The sequence below is a fragment of the Thrips palmi genome, unplaced genomic scaffold (assembly GCF_012932325.1).
Source record: "Thrips palmi isolate BJ-2018 unplaced genomic scaffold, TpBJ-2018v1 HiC_scaffold_6, whole genome shotgun sequence".
Lineage (NCBI taxonomy): Eukaryota > Metazoa > Arthropoda > Insecta > Thysanoptera > Thripidae > Thrips > Thrips palmi.
In genome coordinates this window covers 7011940-7031225 of record NW_023144633.1, presented here as the reverse complement: position 1 = coordinate 7031225, position 19286 = coordinate 7011940, and the positions used below count along the sequence as shown (strand labels likewise).

Here is a 19286-nt window from a genome sequence, read left to right as displayed (position 1 = left end):
AAAAGAGAGGGGAGGGAGAGAGAGAGAGGGAAAAGGGGAGAGAGGGAGAGAGAGAGAGAGAGAGAGGGGAAAAAGAGAGGAGAGAGAAAAGAGAGAGAAAAGCAGGGATAGAACGACCTGCATCGGGCTGGGACAGACGGGGATACCGATGGCCCTGGCCAGGCACTGAGGTGCGCGTGCATCCGTTACTGCGGCTGGATGGACGGACACGTCGGAGGAAAAAAACACGCTCAGTTTTTCAGAGGATTTCTCCTTCGGGTTAGTCTTTGTCTTTTTCGCTCTAGGGTTGCGTTCTGTTTGGATGCAAGAGGGCGAGGAAACTACTGTGCGGCGAGTCGTTTCGCAGTGTAGGCGAGCTTGTGTCGGGCCCGAAATGGCATACGATGATGTGTGGTCTGGCCCTGAATGCTAATGGTAATGGCAGGTAGGCTGTCCCGGCCGCACTCTGTGGCGACGGGACTGCCTAGCTGCACGGCGCTCGTGGCTCGTCGACGCGTTGATTCGGTTTAACGTGCTGGCCAGAGCTGCCTCGTGAGTCACCAATAATCCCTCCAGCACCGTCAGGGCTCAGGGTTACCAACCAAAGCCTGCCTCCTTGGGCTGCCGAGAAGGCGGGTCGAAGATGGCAACCCTTTTAATACATCCACTCTCATTCCAGGAACGTGACATCACGTTGAAACGAACGTGACAAAACGTCACGTTCGTTTGAGCGTCGTGTCACATTCGTTTGGTTGTGAATTGGCCTAAAATCAGCTTGTTCACATTCAAACGAACGTGACACAATGCTCGTTTCAACGTGGTGTCACGTTCCTGGAATGAGAGTGTCGTAAGAGTTTCCGCACTTACGCGGTGACACTGGTTGCGGGAGAGGGTCCTCGGGGGCGTGGGGCGCGGGGGCTGCCGCTCCGACCCTAGCGCTCCTCGAGGCCATCTGCACATCCAGCCGCTCGCTGTCACACTCGTATTTTTAAACAAGCGCGCCGCACAGTGGGCCAGAAGACCGGAGGAGGCGGCCGAAACTCTAGACGCGTTTTGAGCTCCAGAGTCGCCAAATGGGACTCGAACCGATCGTGTGACCCCACCAATGTATTGCTCTCCGAACGAGGAGTCCATTGGTGGGGTCACACGTTCGGTTCGATGCCCGCTTAGCGACTCTGCAGCTCAAAACGCGTCTAGAGGTTTGTCCGCCTCCACCGGCCTTCTGGCCCACTGTGCGCCGGGGCGGCATATGTGCCCGATCCGGCCGATCTGTCGGCGGGCGGCGCGGCGCGGCCAGCTTACCTGTGCTAAGTGGCGTGCGCCTTGTCCCGTGCGGGGCGCCGGGGCGCGCGGCCTCGGCGTCGGGAAGGCCCTGGGCCCAGGCCCGGCCGGGCGCCCTACCAGGACGCAGGTGTTCAACGCGTGGCGGAGGATGAGGCCGACCGGGGCGGCCCCGACAAGCAGGTGATTTACGAGCTCCCCCTCAGGCAGCCGCAGCGGCGCGGGGGGGGGCGGCGCGGGGCGGGGCCGGGGGGGGGCGGGGCGGGGCGGGGGGGTCGCTAGATTGATCGCTTGATTGGTCGGTTGAGCGGCGGCTTTATGAGCGAGTCATTGTCGCTCCGAGGCTCACGTTGGCTCACGTGCGCGTCGCGGTCGAGCGGAGCGTGTCGTTCGAGTACACCGCACCGTGTTCGCGCCCTTTTTTGTTTTGTTTTTTTTTTCTCTTCCCGCGGCTCCCGCAACTTTGCCGCCTCGCCTCCACTTAGGCTCATTGTTTGCGACTTCCGGTTCGAGAGCTGCTTCCGCCACACGCCACGCGCCTCGCCCCGCCAGCGCCGCCAGCGCGCTGGAGGGGTAATAGTTTTGGAGCGGCGGTTTGCCGGTTTAGGATCGCGCGGACTGCCGCCGCTGCCGCCGGCCCGCGGCTGCTGGCGTAGGGGCGTGGCGTGGCGGCGTGGCGCGTAGCGCGTAGCTCGGCGTAGCTGCAGGGTGCGAAAGCCATGCGGCAGCTTGGAGGGGGGGGGGCACAAAGGGGGAGGGGGAGGAGGGGGCACCGCCGATCAGAGGAATTTCCCCTATTGAAACAAATATGTTCCGTGCACGGTGCTCGGCGTGCCCCGGAGGGGCGGGCGGGGAATTTGAAGGGGGAGGGGGGGAGGGCGCGGTCCCGCGGGCTGGGCCACGCACAGTGGGCCAGAAGACCGGTGGAGGCGGCCAAAACTCCAGACGCGTTTTGAGCTCCAGAGTCGCTCAACAGGACTCGAACCAAACGAGTGACCCCATCAATGGATTCCTCGTTCGACGAGCTATCCATTGGTGGGGTCACACGTTCGATTCGAGTCTCATTTAGTGACTCTGGAGTTCGAAACGCGTCTACAGTTTTGTCCGCCTCCACCGGTCTTCTGGCCCACTGTGCCACGGCACGGCCACGGCACGGCCACGGCGTTTCGAGGCCTGCCGCTGCCGCCGCGCGGCCCGGCTCGCCGTCCAGCCGGAGGAGAGCACAAGGTACACGCTCCACGCTCCCTCCACACGCCGACCGCCATTTTTTTCCCATCATGCATGAAACGGAATTTAAAAAAGCTCGTAACAAGGTTCCCTCTCCCTTTTTTTTTATTTCGCCCAGCAGTAGCAGCAGCATCGCCGCGCGCCCGGCAGCGGGAGCGAGAGAGAGGGCGTCCTTGCGTGGGAGCGAGGCGGTGGAGAGAGCGATAGAGGGAGACGGCCGGCCGATCCGGGCGAAACATCCCACAGCCCGAGTGGGGGAGCCACTGCACCCAATGATTAATACGTTCTTTATTGTCACGGCGCGTGTGCCGTGTGCGGCAGTGTGCCAGTGTGGGGGCAGAGGCAGGCCCTTGACCAGGCCGCGGAGGGACAGGACAGCCCTTCCGAAGGTGGGGCAGCACACTGATTCCGAGAGTCGTTTTCATCGCTCTGTCTCTTTCGCACTCATGGGGCGTTCCTTATAGGTGCGAGTGAGATAGAGCGACGAAAATGACTTTCGGAGTCTACAAGACCTCAAGGCCTCTCAATCTCGGTGGACTGACTCCGAGAGGCGTTTTCGTCACTCCCGTCTCTCTCGCACCTATATGGGACGCCCCATGAGTGCGAGAGAGACAGAGTGACGAAAACGACTCTCGGAATGAGTCTGCTGGCACCGCACCGACGAAGGTGACCACTGCTCCCGTGAACGTGCCTGAGTCTGTGCGCGAGTGCCCACCTGTAACATGCACGTCTACCTAGCCGCTGCCCCCCCCCCTTTCCCCTCCGGCCTATCAACTCGCTCATTATCGCCCAATCACAGCCGACACCCAGTCCGGTTCCCACCCCCGCCGCACTCCCTGCCGACTTTCCATGTCAAAGCGCCACTTTTTTTTCCTGACCCGCTTTTAGAAGTGATTTTTGACGAGGGTAGCGCGCTGCCAGCGGCTCACTCGTCATGGTCGCTGGTCAGGGAGGGGAATGAATGGGTGAATGAATGAATGAATTAATGAATGAATGAATGAATGAATTAATGAATGAATGAATGAATGAATGAATGAATGAATGAATGAATGAATGAATGAATGAATGAATGAATGAATGAATGAATGAATGAATGAATGCATTGATGGATGGATGGATGAATGGATGAATGGATGGATGAATGAATGGATGAATGAACCCTAGGTTATTAAAAACATAAAATCCTTATAATTAAATACCTATTGGGTTTTATGACTGACTAGGATTTTTTTAATAGGCCAAACTAGCGACACCCTCTTTTCCAAATCTCGTTTGACCGTCCAGCGACCTCGCGGTCCGTCCAAGTCCTTAAATCACCCCCTCCGCCACCCCTCCCCGCGCCCCGTGCCAAATGCGGGCCGATCCTGGAGGGGAGAGCCAATATTCTACACATATGAACGTATACGAATACACCCCGGCGTCCGGGCGGTCCGGCCCGGCCTGCCCGTCCTGCCCGGCCCCTCTACCAAGGCCAGGCAGGCCAGCCGGCCCGCACAGTGGGCCAGAAGACTGGTGGAGGCGGCCAAAACTCTAGACGCGGTTTGTGCTCCAGAGTCGCTAAACAGGACTCGAACCGAACGTGTGACCCCACCAATGGATTGCTCTCCGAACGAGGAATCCATTGGTGGGGTCACACGTCCGGTTCGAGTCCTGCCTAGCGACTCTGGAGCTCAAAACGCGTCTAGAGTTTTGGCCGCCTCCACCATTCTTCTGGCCCACTGTGGCCCGCCAGGCCGAGCCCCGCGAGTCGCGACGCGCTGGCCGCACCGAAATACCGAAATAGGGGCGCCGCCAACGAGACGATGATGATGGCCGGCAAAAACAAAAGAATGCGGGGGGAAAAATTGGAACTGCCGCGGCGGCGGGTGGGTGTTGCGGGGACTGCTCCGTGGCTTGTGGCCGAAACAAGGCAAAGACATCGCGTGGTGCCAAAGTGCGATTCAACATGTTGGGCTTCGCACCACGAGCAGCACACCACAGAGGTTGCCGCCCACACCGGAACGCGCACAGTGGGCCAGAAGACCGGTGGAGGCGGTCAAAATCTCGGACGAGTTTTGAGCTCCAGAGTCGCTAAATGGGACTCTAACCGAGCGTGTGACCCCACCAATGGCTTGCTCCCCGAACGAGGAATCCATTGCTGAGGTGATATGTCCGGTCTTCTAGCCCACTGTGGTACGTCTGCACGTTGAGGAGGGCAAAATGACGGGAGACTGGCGTTCCAGTCCTGCAGCCCGCCGCAGTGCACGGCTTTTCGTTGTCGGCCTGGCCTCGGACTGGCTTTCGAATGGTAAACAAATCGCTTGCCAGGTACGCCGCGAAGCAGTCTGATTGTGACAGACAGAATAGGGCCGGGGGAGCGCGGGACGGGCCCGGACGGGGAAGCCAACAACTCACATCGGTGTCGGACGAACTGATCAAAGAAAGCCAATCCCTCGCGAAATGCCGAGCTCTCCTTATTATGGGCGTGTATTCGTCGTGCGGCATTGCTACCGGACCCCGCGACCCACCCCGCCCCGCCCCGCGCCCCACCCGCCCCGCCCCGCCCCGCCCCGCGAGCGTCTTGTGGATCCGGATTAGATTAGGCTCGAGGCAGATTGGCCAAGGGGCTCGCATTGTCCGCGCACAGTGGGCCATTCGGAACTCGCACATGCCCCCGCCCCACCCCGCCCCACCCCGCCCCGCCTCGCCCCGCCCCGCCTCGCCCCGCCCCACCCCGCCCCCAGCCCGGGCACGCAGGAGACCAAAAGGCAGCGGCCCAAGCAGCAAGGTCCGCCCCGGTGGCTCTTCGACAACAACACAACTTGCAAATTGAATTAAGGGAGCCAGTGGCACAGTAGTCCGACAGTCGCCCCGTATGAGGCTATGCCTGGCTATGCCCGCGCTATCTCGGGCCCCGTCGGGCCCAGTCCTGTCTCATTTCGAATAAACTTCGGTTCACTTCCGAATTCCTTCGCTGCTCCTCTCCCATGCGGACACGAGCCAGGAAGCCGCCATCGGTTGCCTGCCTCCAGGCTGTCTCTCTCACTGACTTTCACACGAGAGAGGCAGTGTACCGCGGCCGGCGCACAGTGGGCCAGAAAGCCTGTGGGCGCCGCCAAGCCGCGCCGCTGGGACTTCCCCGCCTGAAAAAAGGGCGCCGAATCCGGAAGTGCACCGCCACCGCACAGTGGGCCAGATGACCGGTGGAGGCGGCCGAAGTTCTCGATGCGTTTTGAGCTCAAGAGTCGCTAAATGGGATTCGAACCGAACGTGCGAACCTCGAGGACCTCGGCGCCTGCGAACCAGAGGGTGGGCAACACGCCGCGCCGGCGCGTCGCGCTGGACGGCCGGCGGCCTACCTCCGAGGCTGAAGCCGAGGCTGCGCAGTGGGCCAGAAGACCGGTAGAGGCGGCCAAAACTCTCGACGCGTTTTGAGCTCCAGAGTCGCTAAACAGGACGCGAACCGGACGTCCACCAATGGATTGCTCTCCGAACAAGGAATCCATTGGTGGGGTCACACGTCCGGTTCGAGTCCCATTTAGCGACTCTGGAGCTCAAAACGCGTCGAGAACTTCGGCCGCCTCCACCGGTCATCTGACCCACTGTGCGGTGGCGGTGCACTTCCGGATTCGGCGCCCTTTTTTCAGGCGGGGAAGTCCCAGCGGCGCGGCTTGGCGGCGCTAGGCAGCGCGACTCATCCGTTCATTAATTCATTAATTCAGCCACTCACTCATTCATTCATTCATTCGGCGGCGCAGACCGCCCAGACCGTCCAGACCAGCCAAACGCAATCAGGCGCCGAATTTGCATCATCAATTGCAAAAGTAAACAATCCGGCCGAAGGGCCGAAGGCTCCGCCAAGGCCGCGGAAGCGCAGCGCGGCGCAGCGCGGCAATTACAGCCGCCAAACGAAAAAAAAATGAAAAATCATCGCGAGGCGGTTGTCGGTTATTGCGACAGGGCGGTGCGCAGGGAGGACTCACATTAGCGGGTATGAGAAATCGAGAGGGCGGAGCGAGCGAGTGGGGCACAGTGGGCCAGAAGACCGGTGAGGCGGCCAAAACTCCAGACGCGTTTTGAGCTCCAGAGTCGCTAAATGGGACTCGAAACGAACGTGTGACCCCACCAATAGATTGCTCTCCGGACAAGGAATCCACTGGTGGGGTCACACGTTCGGTTCGAGGCCTGTTTAGCGACTCTGGAGCTCAAAACGCGTCTAGAGTTTTGGCCGCCTCCACCGGTCTTCTGGCCCACTGTGTGGGGCGGGTACAGGGCGGGTAGTGACTGTGAAAAACTCGGCGCTCTGCTCCGCTCTGCTCTGCCTCGCTGCTGCCTCGGTGCGCCAGCTGCACTGCTCAAGAGTGCGGGCAGGAGTCGAGGGGCGCGGCGGGGATAGGTCAGGGCAGGGGAGGGGGAGGGAGGGAGAAGGGGTGAGAGGAAATGAAGTGGGGGAGAGAGAGAGAGCCTGCTGCAAGGCTTTCTCATCACTGCGCCGCAATTTTTCAAATATTAAAGAAAAGGGGGTAAGAGTGGGCAACAAGATCCAGGCAGCCGGTAGAGCAGGCAGCGGCCCCACTCCACGGAGCGGCCTCGGCCCCGCCGCCCCCGCCGCCCCCGCCGCCCCCCGGCCGCCGGGCTAAAGGGGTCGACCGGGGGCGGCGCGGGGGTAGCATCTGCCATCCAGTTTAACCCGACTAGCGAAATATTAAAACCGCGAGCAATACGCATAAAATGGTAATTCAAAAGAGCGGCCAGGCCGGGCCGCGCGGGTTGCAGCAGCCAGCCTGCGGGCGACACTATGCCAGGCCAGCCGGCGCCCCGGCCGTGACGCCATCGCCATCGCCGGGGCGTCTCGGCAGCCTCGCCAGCCTTGCCAGCGCCGGCGGTCGGGCCCTGATTTTTTGTGTACACAAGCTAGCGGGGGAACAGCGCGGCAGTCCACAAGTAATATGCCATGCAAAACATTAAAATTTCAAATAGCCTGATGAAGAGGACGGAAGCGCTGATGCCTAACCGGCATTTTGACTTGATTCAGATCGCGCGGGGGAGGGGGAGGGGAGGTCTTATTGGCAGCGTGACGCAGCGGATGCAGCCCTTGGCTGCCTTGGCCCTTGCCTCGGCTGCTCGGCCGCTTGCCTTCGGCACCCTTGAGGCCCTCAGACCGCGTGTCGCGCCCTCCTTGAACCCCCAACCCGCGTTGTCATACTCGGTACTTGTGTGTTGCAGGCGAGGACGAGAACGGCTGGGGCATCTCCCACAAGGGCGTGGTGTGGCACAAGGGCCTCTGGGCGCCCTACGCCGAGCCCTTCACGCAGAACGAGGACACCGTCATCGGGGTCTGTTTGACGGCATCGCCGGCACCCTGGGCTTCTTCAAGGACAACCGCTGGATGGGCGTGGCCTTCAAAGGGCTGGACAAGGTGAGGAGAGGGCCGCACAGTGGGCCAGAAGACCGGTGGAGGCGGCCGAAACTCTAGACGCGTTTTCAGCTTCAGAGTCGCTAATCAGGACTCGAACCGACAGAGTGACCCCATCTATCGAGGGGTTACCCACTCGGTACTTGGGCGTACACACGATTCCGGATTCCCGCGATTCCTGAACAAATCTTGCATAAAAGGAGAGGTTTTTGAAGATTTTTCTTAGCTTTTGAGTGTTTAGTGTCTATTACTTATCCCTCACCATTGAAACTTTTAAGATTTTCGATAAAATTTTGAGCAAATTACGAACGATTCCCGGACTGAGTGTACACACGATTCCCGGAGTGGGTGACCCCTCGCCATCTATGGATTCCTCGTTCGAAGAGCTATCCATTGGTGGGGTCGGTCACACGCTCGGTTCGAGTCCCATTTAGCGACTCCGGAGCTCAAAACGCGTCTAGAGTTTTGGCCGCCTCCACCGGTCTTCTGGCCCACTGTGGGCCGTCGGCGAGGACGAAGTACGAGGGGTTGCCTGCCCGCTCGGCGGTTGCTGTAGGGGTTGCCTACCCGCTGGGCGTCTTACCCGACGCGTTCTCCTGCTGGCTTTCGTGGCTCACAGTGGGCCAGAAGAGTCGCTAAATGTGACTCGAATCGAACGTGTGACCCCACCAATGGATTGCTCTCCGAACGAGGAATCCATTGGTGGGGTCACACGTTGGGATCGAGTCCTGTTAAGCGACTCTGGAGCTCAAAACGCGTTCAGGGTTTTGACCGCCTGCGCCTGCGCCGGTCTTGGCCCACTGTGCGGCCTTGGTGACGTCATGTTGGTGTTCCAGGTAAACGAGCCGCTGTACCCCATGGTGGCGGCCACGGCCAGGAACACCAAGTTCACGCTGCTGTCGGCGCGCGTCGACATTGGCACGCTGCTGGACCGCTGCAGGGCGGCCGTGCTGCGCGCGCTGCACAACCCCGAGGACGTGGAGACGCTGCCGCTGCCCGACCCGATCAGGGCCTACATCCTGGACGGCGTGGTGGTACCCACGGTGCTGCCCATCACCAACCCGGCGCAGCGCTTGTTGATATAAACCATGCAAACGTCCCAAGGAGAACAGGCAGTCAAACTCAGGTCAAAATGTCGTCAATAACTAATGTCATTTTGACATTAAAATGGACCAAAGTTTCATCATTGATCGGGACTTCCCTGTTCTTCCTGGGTCCGTGAAGGCTCCGAGCTCCCTGGCCGGTTCCCATCATCCCCGAGGGGGTAGTCGCAGCCTCTCTTTCTAATTTCTCGATTTTCGTGCCTTCCTGTTTCTTGTTTCCCCTCTAGAGATGCTACTTACTGTTTGTGGGCCCGCACTGGGCAACCACGATATCTCGTTTTCGCTTCTAGTGTGGCGTCAGCCAATGTTCTAGTCAAAGTGTGTTACCTTAACTATCCTTCTGTGTTCATCGCCTTCCATAGACGTGACTAAACTCTATTACTATTACCTTATCCTAATTACTGTTACTTATTTATATCAAGTTTTAGTAAAATTTGTTGTGTGTTCATTCCTTCTGCATTATAGTTGTTTGAACTGAGTTTTATCTATCTAAATCAATTAAAATTAAATCAATTATTAAAATATTTATCCTCTCTGTTTGTCTATCTTGGTGTTATTGTAAGAGTGTGTTTAGATGTGATTTCTTTATTCTTGTTTCTATTACTAGAAAATAATTTGTTTTGAAATGGCTGCAAGTCTTAGCATTTTTTGCCACTAGTAAATAATTTTGTTAAGAACAATTTTAGTACAAAATGGTTTCAATATGTGTTCAATATATTTATGTTACATTGTTTTCCTAGAAATTTTTAGTCACTATGATTTTAAGTGATAAGAGCGAGCTGCTCTGTGGTTACTCTATTGCAATTTAGTTTAATGATGTATTCGTGTTTCTGTTGTTAGTAGAAATCTTATTTATTCTGGTTAATATATTGCAAGTTACCAAACTAGAGAGCACATTGTTGCTCAATATGAGAGAAGCTGCTTGAGTCGCTGTTCATTCAGGATGTTGATGTGTTCAAGATGAAATTTGTCTCAGTCCTGAAGTGACAGATTGCACTCAGGCTTCAGTGTATTTAATCCTTGTCAATGTTAGTGCTCCTAGAGCAAGTACAGCTTATCATGTGTTATTGCAATTTAATCATATCATTCCTCAAAGGTTATTAACTATACATTCCATTGTATGCTTGGAATATGAGATGCGCTTTGAACGCACAATGCTGGTAATTGTTGGACATGTGATGAATATACCCATTTACCCAAGGCTCAGAAGTGATGGAAAGGCTAATATTCCTGGTACTATAGACAATGTTATGTTAAAAACCATAGCGGGAGGGGATCTCCCTCCACTGTGGTTTAAGCCAAATTATTATAAATTCTAGCTTCTTAATTGTGAAAGCAATTTCATTGCCTTCAAATGCACATTTTTTGCCCTATCAACAAATTCCTTCTTGATGTAATCCTTGTTGCCACTATGTTTCCCTTAGAGGGATAAGTGTTTTATTCAGTTGCGCACATATATGTGATAATGATTTTGTAGAAAAATATCAATGTCTGATCATAAGGTTAAATAAAGGCGACAGACAAAAGCAAGATGCTTGCTTTATATTACCTTTAATGCCAAACAAAACTGTAAAGAAATTTCAACAGTCACACAAGTTGCAATCTGATGTATAATGAATTCATATGAACATGATGGAGACCAGAGACATGAATACACCTGCAATTATCATCATTCAAAAAAAGCTTTGCTTCAAAATAGTGAACTCCCTCTTTCCAAAAAAATGCATTGGTACACTTTCAGAACTTTTAATAAAAGAGGAATTATCTGATGCATACCCAAAGGTTACGATCCAGTAAAAAAGGAAAAGAGCTTGCCTCCACAAGCTCAAAAATAGGGGCGTCATGGACGCAATGAATGTTACAATCAGCTAATTGTTTGATGCTTCTTTTGCTTGCTGAAGGGATTGAGTAATATATAACTTTGCAAGAGATTGCGAGCAGAACTGAGAAATGTGCTGGCTGTAGGTGTTGATCTGTCCAGCGATGATCATGGGGTTGAGACGGGGTGGCACAGGAATTGGTCTGAAAAGTTTGGTGAGGTCCTCTTCTGGCAAAGGAGGCTCTCCCTTGGCTGACCGGGCAGCATTTTCTTGAGCCTGAAATGCAGAGAGAAAAGTTCAGCACACAGTTTGAAGATATGAGCCACATGCATGAGTTTTATTTTAAGGGTGTTTGGATTCAAAATTAAAGCTGGTACTAACCCTCTTCAATGTAAAACGATGCTTCTCTTGCTGTTGACGAATAACCTGGACCTGGAATCTGTTGAATTTGATGGCTTCCTGGTTAAGCTCATCAACTCTGTCCATCATACTCCGGAGCTGTCCTTCAAGCACAGACCTGGCACAAATAAAACAAAATTGAAATATGCTACAGACGTAAAAATGAGAGGGGTTTGATGCAAGAGAGATTTTAAACAGAACTCACGCTGTCCCGAGATCCAAAAACTTAGTTCCTTCATCTTCAGGGACCATCTCGTCAATTTCAGTAAGCATGATGTTTGTGAGTAAAGAATTCTTTACTACAACAGGCACTTCAACAAATAATGACTCAAAGCCAACTTTCAGAGTACGAAGAGCCTCTGGAGTGAACTCTCCCTCTTTGTACATATTGATAGCCTGAGGAGTTAGACGATATGCCTTACATGTCAAAAATCCACGAGCAGTTTTGGCAGTATCTGTAAAGATAGGCCTTTAGTACACAAGCTGAATATTTGATGAGCTACGGTTAAGACGAAACAAGCCAATTGAAGCATACCATAGATGACAACGACAGATTCTTCAATTGAGGTCTGATAATGGAACTGGCTCTCGAGCAATGATAAGCTCAAAAAGTTCCCAACATCTGAGCTCTGGTACCATCCAACATGGAAATGATCTACATTCACTCTCCGTAACCTCCTCATCATGGTCAGCTGATATTCCTCTGCAATAAATAATCAATCATATATATCCTAGGTAAAGAAATCTGTTACATGACATGGACCTGCAAGACCTAACCTAACTCAACGTACCTTCATCCATGGAATCATCACTGTTCTTAGGGAAGGCAAAGCAGTTTGTGATTTCCAGGCGGTTCTTGACAACTAGCCCAAGAAGCGCACCTTGGGCCATTTTCATGTTACCTGCACTCTCTTCATGACAATGTTTAATAATTTTCATCATCGCCTGTAACAAGGAGGTTAATCAGTTGACAGAATTCCCTCTTCAAGCCAGATCCTCATGTATGAATCTTACCAAACCATCCATTTGCACGTAGGCAATGGCTGTCTCATTCTCAACTAAACGACTCGCAGATCCTCGACCAGCCATTTTCACAGAAATATAAAAACTTTCTAGCTAAATACAAAACACAGGGGCACGTCGCCGTGCCGCAGCCGCAATGAACATCGACAGTGTTTTGTTGTCCTGAGCAGTCTGCTTTTGTTACTATTTTTGTTCTTGAATGATCATTGGCCTTCAGACAAGACTCACTTTATTTTCAGCATTTATTTCCTCATGTGATAAATACACGTTTCTACTCGAATAAGGACCTAATTTCTTATATTTTATTACTTGAGAAATCTCGTTAAAAAGCCACAAGACGATAAAATTCAATTTTGTGTTTTGACATGACTTGAAACTTTCTCATACACATGAACACAGAAATGAAAAATTTCTCCCAAATGCTTTCTGCTTGCGGCCGACTGGACAGACAGTGCAGTAAAAATGGCTGACTTGACGAGATTGACTTATGTATTTCTGTTTATGATTTGCCTAGGATTATCTATCAGAGATATTGGATTGTTTGCTGATTCTTCCAGTGAAAAAGAGATACCAACTATATCAAAAGTTGGCTTTAAAAATGTTGGTCCGACGCTGAAATTCCTTTATTGGTGAGTGCGTTCATCAGGTCCCGTGTTGACATTACTTGCGAAATTTCATTCACCTATTCCTATGAATCATTGTCTGTTTTGGCGACTTCGTGTTCGTGTTTTTGGGATTGTCACTGCTCAGCGATTCCCTTGCATTGCGAATGCTGATCATTTTCGGAACTAATTTAATGACTTTATTTTTCTTGAAATCGTTGTAAAGGTTAAGCAATAATCCCCCTTATCCTGTGCATATTTGCATATAATTTAGGATCACTCATAGCAAATTTTGAACTCACAATCCGAAGTCAAGCTCCTATTATCTTCTTTTTCCCTTTCTTTTTTGCAGCTATTCGTGTGGCTACCGGAAAGTATTTGATGACTACGTTACCATCATTCAACAAAAATACCCACAAATTTCTGTCCATGGTTCCAACTATGACCCACCTGGAGTGTCCTTGCAGTTTGCAAGGTTTTTGGTAAGGTTATCAGATTCTCCTTCAAACCACTAACACTTCACAGTTTATTTGTATTTTAATATTTTGACTTTTCTCAACAGAGTATTGCCAAAATGGTTATAATCTTCGCAATTATGACTGGTTCCAATCCATTCCAATTTCTTGGACATGGCAATGCGGCGCCACCAAACTGGTGGGTCTGGTGTGTGGAAAATAAGTTGTACTCGTGCCTTATGTGCTTCTTCCTCACCAACGCTATTGAGGGACAAATGATGTCTACAGGTGCTTTTGAAATAACCCTTGATGGTAAGTTAGCATTAAATGTCTTTAAAATGTTGCCTAGAAAAAAATATTTATAAAGTTTTAATCCTTTCTGTTTATTGCAACTTGCAGATATGCCAGTTTGGTCCAAAATAGAGACAGGTCGTATTCCTCAACCACCAGAACTTTTCCAGATCATTGATAACCATCTAGGACTTCAGTTCGAAAGTAAATTGGATCTTAATACAGGATTTACAAAATGAGGTCACTATAAAGTGATGGGGATAATGTGGAGAGCTTACAAAAATTACAAATTTCATTTCAGTATGTTTTTTATTTTCTATTTCATCTTATTTCTATGAGATATTTGTGGGGGTTCAAGAGCTGATTTGCATTCCATACCGATTTCAACCCATTCTTTCATCTTACATTTGTTTTGTGTGTACAAGACCCCCATTCAGGAGATGGACTGCATTACATTAGTTGCTGATTTGTTCATGGCTCAGAAAATTGCCATAACCACCTATGTTTGATATCCTATAACCCATATTGGGACAGTTAGAGTTGAATGCTCTTTAATTGTCGTAGTTTTCTACCTGTTAGATGATTTCTCTGAATGTGCCTCCTGTTTTGCTCCCTGCTGGTTTTATGACACTGTTCCATTTGCATTTCATCAGAAAGAGTTTTGTAATTGAATCACACTTGAAGTGACTCCTTTTTGGTATGCACCAATTTCAAATTTTGCCTGACACAGCCATGCCATGAGAACTTCAAGATTCCCATCATAGTAATAATAAAAAGGTTTTGAGACTTATATTCTCACTGTTATGTGCAAGCACTACACCTTTGTTTTGTGTGTGTGTGTGTGCTTTGGTCCATTTGAAAATGCATCACATTCCATCTAGCTGATAAGTATCTTTCTAATGTGGTTTAAATGTTGCATAGCTGGTTGGAATCTGCATTCTCCTTTATTTATGCCTGCTTGTGGATATATTCAATTTTTTAGGAATGTTATGAACTTTTTAAATGAACGGTTCTTTTCCTTGGTAATTGATGCTAGAGCCACCACAAATCTTGTATTTTTTTCTTCCTGTTTTCCTGTGAGATTTGTGAATGTGAAACTAGTCAGTTTCTGTTTATTTTCTGTTTTTGTAGTGGAGGTGCTGTGATATATTTTGTCACACCGTATGAAGGTGGACTTCATTTTTCAAAATTATTTGGAACCAATAAAAATTGCTGTGCTTGCAATTTTGAAGAACTTCCATTCAGAATTGATGAAGTACTGTTTAACAAAGATAATAAAGGTTCCTTTTTCTTACTACTTCAAATTTAATGGAAACTTGAAGTTTTCTACTATTTCAGCTGTGTTTTCATATCATATTCATGTCATTTGAAGGGAATGTAAATGTTTTGTTCACATAATTCGTTTTTAAAAATCATTGCTGAACACTTTTTTTCCTTGTCTATGTGTGCCTATGTGTTGGCTTCTGTGTGTGGCAGAATATGTTGAAGCAGGTGCTACTTACTCTGTGTATTCATCTCAATGATGCCCTCCCAATTGTTTTAACCAGGTTGGAAGATCATTGTCTCAGACATCGAGTTATTTAGAAAACAGTAATTTCAGCAATTTTTATCAGTTCAGCACCGTATTAATAATTTGTTACTTGATAGAATTTCTCTTAGTAAAGTGTCTCAATGATTGGGGTTTCACTTGAAACTGAATGGAGTTAGCCTCAAAATATTAGAGATCTGAAGACTGAAACATGCTGCTTCTATGTATTTATGTTACTGCTCATTAAGAGAAATTTCTCATTGGTATCTCTACAAATGTTGTGCAGAAACCTGTGTATTTTGATTTTGTATCCGTTATTATAAATTGTTAGCTCGTATCCGTATGTTTTAGGTGCTCTGAGTATACCTGACTTGTAACTATTGTGAAGTGTCCCAAATTACATATATTAGCTTCATAATAATTAAAATAAATCTTTAAAATGCATTCTTTTTATTGCATTCCTTTCTTGCAACATGTATTGATAAACATTCAGTTTTCTAAACTAGCGGTTTTAGGATAAAAAAATGAATCAAAGACCTGGTACACTGGGCCAATGCGTTACATGAGAAATAACAAACTCTATTACACCCATCTGACTTTTTTTCTTTTTGTAAATTTCTATGCAATCCAGAGAGAGAGAGAGAGAGAGAGAGAGAGAATATGTAAACCAGGAAATATGTAAATTATTTTAGCTATGAGGTTTACTAAGACAGAATAGGAAAAACAAAAGTGCAAGAATATATTAGTTTTACTTGCATAAACACGCAAATTTCTCTCACACATCATACAGCACAGACAATATTGGTAAGAGTCACAAAGAGATTATGTAAGTAGTACCTTTTGAAACATTACATTACGCTACATTACCTTCACACACTACATATCTTCATCATTATCAGGGTTGTTAGATCTCAACATACACCAATTAAAGTTATTTTATATGCTAATTATAATTTTTTTTATTAAGCATAGCTGAAGAAAACTTATTGAACACATCTCCAAAAAATTGAAAGATCTATGAGAAGAAAGTCCACTCTAGTCATGGCCTTCACGCCCAGCTTTGCAATTACAAGCACCTCTTTTAAAAAATATTGCATAAAGCCGTAAATAACGAGATTCTTATCTATGGCACATTAAAAACTAGTATAAACCGATTACCGGCTCCTTAGCCTACTCAGGCACAATTAGCGCGACAAATGGTTCCAGAGGGAACCAGGAGAAATGTCAACAAATAAAATTCGAGAAGGTGGTTAGTAACGAAAAGACTACTGCATGTCCGGCAGGTTCCACGGCGCGGCCAGCTCGGGGAGGTGTGTGACGGTGAGCTGCGACCCCGCCGAGCTCATGTGCGTCACGAAGGGCTGCGGGGTGGGGGCGGGCGTGGACGCGCCGTCCTCCATGCCGACGGGGAGCAGGGCCTGGGGCCCGGCCAGCGGCCCGGCCTGCATCGTCTCCTCGAGGCTGGAGTGCCTGTACGAGCCCAGCACCACGCCCTCGCGGCCGTTGGTGGGCAGCAGCATGGCGCGCCCGGCACCCGGGGGTCCGACCTGGCCGTCGTGCTCCAGCGTCAGGGACACGGTCATAGCGTTGCCGGGGATCACGCCTTGCGCCAGCGTGGACAGGTGGCCCAGCACTTCGCCCACGCCGGGGCTCCCCTGGTTCACCTCGTGCGAGACCTGCAGCGAGGACACGAGCGTCGTCAGGAGGTTCCTGATGGAGGGCATGGCGACCATGGGTACGCCGCCCGGCACGCCGCCGAGGTCATGGCGCCGCCCGCGCGCTGCCGCCTGCGGGCGGGCCTGGCCGAGTACCTGTCCGTGGCCCTGTCCGAGGCCCTGACCGAGGCCCTGACCGAGGCCCTGTCCGAGGCCCTGTCCGAGGCCCTGTCCGAGGCCCTGACCGAGGCCCGGACCTAGTCCCTGTCCGAGACTTTGACCGAGGCCCTGGCCGAGGTCGGGGCCGAGGCCCTGGCGCAGCAACGGAGGCATGGGGTGCAGTGGGCCCATCTGGGGCTGCGGGGCCGCGGCAGCCCACTGGGCACGGTACGCCTGCTCCGTCGCGGCTGGGAAGTTCGGGGGCTTCGGCATGATGTGCTGGTGGGGGCGGGGCGGCGCGGCCGCGTACGGCGCGAGGTCCACGTCGGCGAGGGCGGCGCCCTGCTCCGGGGGGATCTGGGCGATGGCCGAAGCCCTCTGCGACGGCCTGCCTAACGACCGCGGTGCCGACCAGGCTGCCGCCGGGCCTCCACTGCTTCCAGCTTGCTGCTCTCGCTGCGGACCGCGCTCGAGACCGCGATGCATGGTGCGATGCTGGCCGCGGTGCTGCCCTCGCTGCCCGCGGTGTTGCCCGCGCTGCATGGGCATCGTCGGATGCTCTGTCCAATTCGACGTCCTCCAGTGCACCGTGGACGTCGGCCGCTGATTCTGGAACAGTGGAACAGTTCCAGCAACCACGAGCAAACATGGGACTGTACAGCGAAGCTCGTTTGGAAAAGAAAGTCTCTACATTTCAATCTCTAAATTAGAATTATCGGATAGTACGAAACCATGAGCAAACGAGGCTGGAGTACGAAGATGAGAGGTCTGAATGTCCAGGGGACGGGGCGTACCGGTGCCGTGTCCACCGGGCCGATGAAATCGCCGCTTTCAAGGCTCGGCCGGTGCCAGCTTATGGGAGGATGCACTGTGGGCAGCTGTTGCTGTTGCTGTTGTTGTTGTTGTTGATAAAACATGGCCTGCTGGTGCTGGTTCACGCGCTGCTGAAAAATCTGGAGTTGTTGCTGCTGCAAGAAGTGCAGTTGTTGTTGCTGCTGTTGTTGCTGGATCAACTGAGGCTGCGTGAGGAACTGCTGCTGCAGCGGTAGTTGCTCTTGGTACTGTTGCTGTTGTTGTTGTAGTTGTTGTACTTGTTGATGTTGTAGTTGTTGTACTTGTTGTTGCTGTTGTAGTTGTACTTGTTGTTGTTGAAGTTGTACTTGTTGTTGTTGTTGTAGTTGTTGTACTTGTTGTTGGTGGTGGTGTTGTTGCTGCGGCTGATGTTGCTGCTGCTGCTGTTGCTGCTGCAAGGGCCTCTGCGACGGCCGGCCCGCGCGCGAAACATGCAGCTGGTCGGCGAGGTCCTGCAGGTGCTGCAGGTGCGGAGGGTTCGCCCTCTGCGGCGGCGAGCGCTGCAGTTGCCTGGCCTGCCGCCTCGGATCCTGGCAGAGAGCAGAAAACACGATGAGAAATCCGACAGGCATTTCCCCACGAAAGGCCAGGCAGTTTCCAAAGGCAGTACATTGTTCTCGTCGTTGACGTCGGGGTCGGTGCTCGGCGCCTGAAGGTGCCCCTGTTGCTGGCGGCTGCCCCGGCGGGACTGCCCTCGGGCAACGGCCCTGCCTGAGGACGCGCGGCCCCGACCGCGGCCGCGGCCCCGCGGAGGCACATCGTCGGGGGCGGGGGTGGGGGCGAGCTCTGGCGGGTTGGGGCCGAACAGGTGGGGGGTGGGTAAGTGCCAGAGAGGGGCGGCGGTCGGCGGCTCGTGCGGCTCCAGCACCACCTCCGGGCTGCTGACGGGCTCCCCAAGCGCCCCGAGCGCCTCGTCGGGGAGGGTCATCGGCGAGAAGCGACGCCGCTGCCACGGCGGCACCGACGACAGCGGCGGGACCGGCGGGGTGGCCTCGGGTGGCGGCGGCGGCGACGGCGGGGGTGGGGGTGGCGACGGCGACGGTGTCGGTGGCTTCGGCGAGGCTGGCTGCGGCGGCGATGACGGCGCCGCGGTCGGCGGCGGCGGCGGTCGGTCTAGATACTGTGGCGCCGTGGGCATCCCCGTCAAGGCTGTCCTCAGGAACTCTGGCGCCTTTGCGAATCGCACACGCCGCAACTCGAAGAGAACAGAAAACACAGTGGAAGGTTAGTCCGTGCAATTCCAAACGACAGATCCAGTGCATCACTGCAAGTCATGCAGCCTGCACTGCACTACAGTGCTATACTATACCTGCTTGGTTTGGGCCTGGACTTGCCGGGCCTGAACGTGCTGGGCCTGCGCGGCCTGCGCGGCCGGCGTGGTGGAGTCGGGCGAAACGAGTACGGCCGCGGCGGTGGTCGCGGTCGTGGTCGTGACCGTGGCCGTGGTCGTGGCCGTGGTCGTGGCCGTGGTCGTGGCCGTGGCCTGGGGTTGGCGTCGCAAGACGATCCGCGACGGG

The 19286-nt window shown here is 52.4% G+C and overlaps 4 protein-coding genes across 4 annotated transcripts in view; 2 read left to right on the top strand and 2 right to left on the bottom strand.

Moving 5' to 3' along the window:
- LOC117651662 (SPRY domain-containing SOCS box protein 3) overlaps positions 1–10501 on the top strand; it is a 47157-nt gene extending 36656 nt beyond the window's left edge. The window contains 3 exon segments of the mRNA XM_034395894.1: positions 7693–7800; positions 7803–7885; positions 8719–10501. Of these exon segments, the coding sequence (XP_034251785.1) occupies positions 7693–7800; positions 7803–7885; positions 8719–8967 (440 nt within the window). The 3' untranslated portion in view covers positions 8968–10501.
- Positions 10502–10519: 18 nt separating this feature from the next.
- On the bottom strand, positions 10520–12293 carry LOC117651660 (eukaryotic translation initiation factor 3 subunit H). The gene is made up of 6 exons (XM_034395891.1): positions 12219–12293; positions 11996–12149; positions 11740–11907; positions 11410–11659; positions 11187–11322; positions 10520–11081 (listed from the first exon to the last, which is right to left on the bottom strand). The coding sequence occupies exons 1-6, from the start codon at positions 12291–12293 to the stop codon at positions 10854–10856; spliced, it is 1011 nt and encodes a 336-aa protein (XP_034251782.1). The 3' UTR covers positions 10520–10853.
- A 360-nt stretch (positions 12294–12653) lies between these two features.
- Positions 12654–15547, top strand: LOC117651664 (thioredoxin reductase-like selenoprotein T homolog CG3887). The gene is made up of 4 exons (XM_034395896.1): positions 12654–12856; positions 13182–13311; positions 13392–13596; positions 13684–15547. The coding sequence occupies exons 1-4, from the start codon at positions 12690–12692 to the stop codon at positions 13812–13814; spliced, it is 633 nt and encodes a 210-aa protein (XP_034251787.1). The 5' UTR covers positions 12654–12689; the 3' UTR covers positions 13815–15547.
- Positions 15548–17015: 1468 nt separating this feature from the next.
- LOC117652016 (transcription factor SPT20 homolog) lies at positions 17016–18137 on the bottom strand (the record flags this gene model as incomplete). The annotated part of the gene is made up of 3 exons (XM_034396641.1): positions 17016–17070; positions 17228–17526; positions 17712–18137. Coding segments are annotated over 3 exons (780 nt in total), but the record flags the coding sequence as incomplete, so codon positions are not given.
- Positions 18138–19286: the final 1149 nt, after the last annotated feature.

Bases quoted from the DNA above. Each gene is read 5' to 3' on its own strand.
- LOC117651660 (XM_034395891.1), bottom strand. From the start codon at position 12,293: ATGGCTGGTCGAGGATCTGCGAGTCGTTTAGTTGAGAATGAGACAGCC. The intron at 11,323-11,409 runs GTGAGTTCTGTT...TATTTGTGCCAG, and splicing joins TTTTTGGATCTCGGGACAGC to GTCTGTGCTTGAAGGACAGC. The intron at 11,082-11,186 runs GTTAGTACCAGC...TCTGCATTTCAG, and splicing joins ATCGTTTTACATTGAAGAGG to GCTCAAGAAAATGCTGCCCG.
- LOC117651664 (XM_034395896.1), top strand. From the start codon at position 12,690: ATGGCTGACTTGACGAGATTGACTTATGTATTTCTGTTTATGATTTGC. The intron at 12,857-13,181 runs GTGAGTGCGTTC...TCTTTTTTGCAG, and splicing joins ACGCTGAAATTCCTTTATTG to CTATTCGTGTGGCTACCGGA. The intron at 13,312-13,391 runs GTAAGGTTATCA...TTTTCTCAACAG, and splicing joins TGCAGTTTGCAAGGTTTTTG to AGTATTGCCAAAATGGTTAT.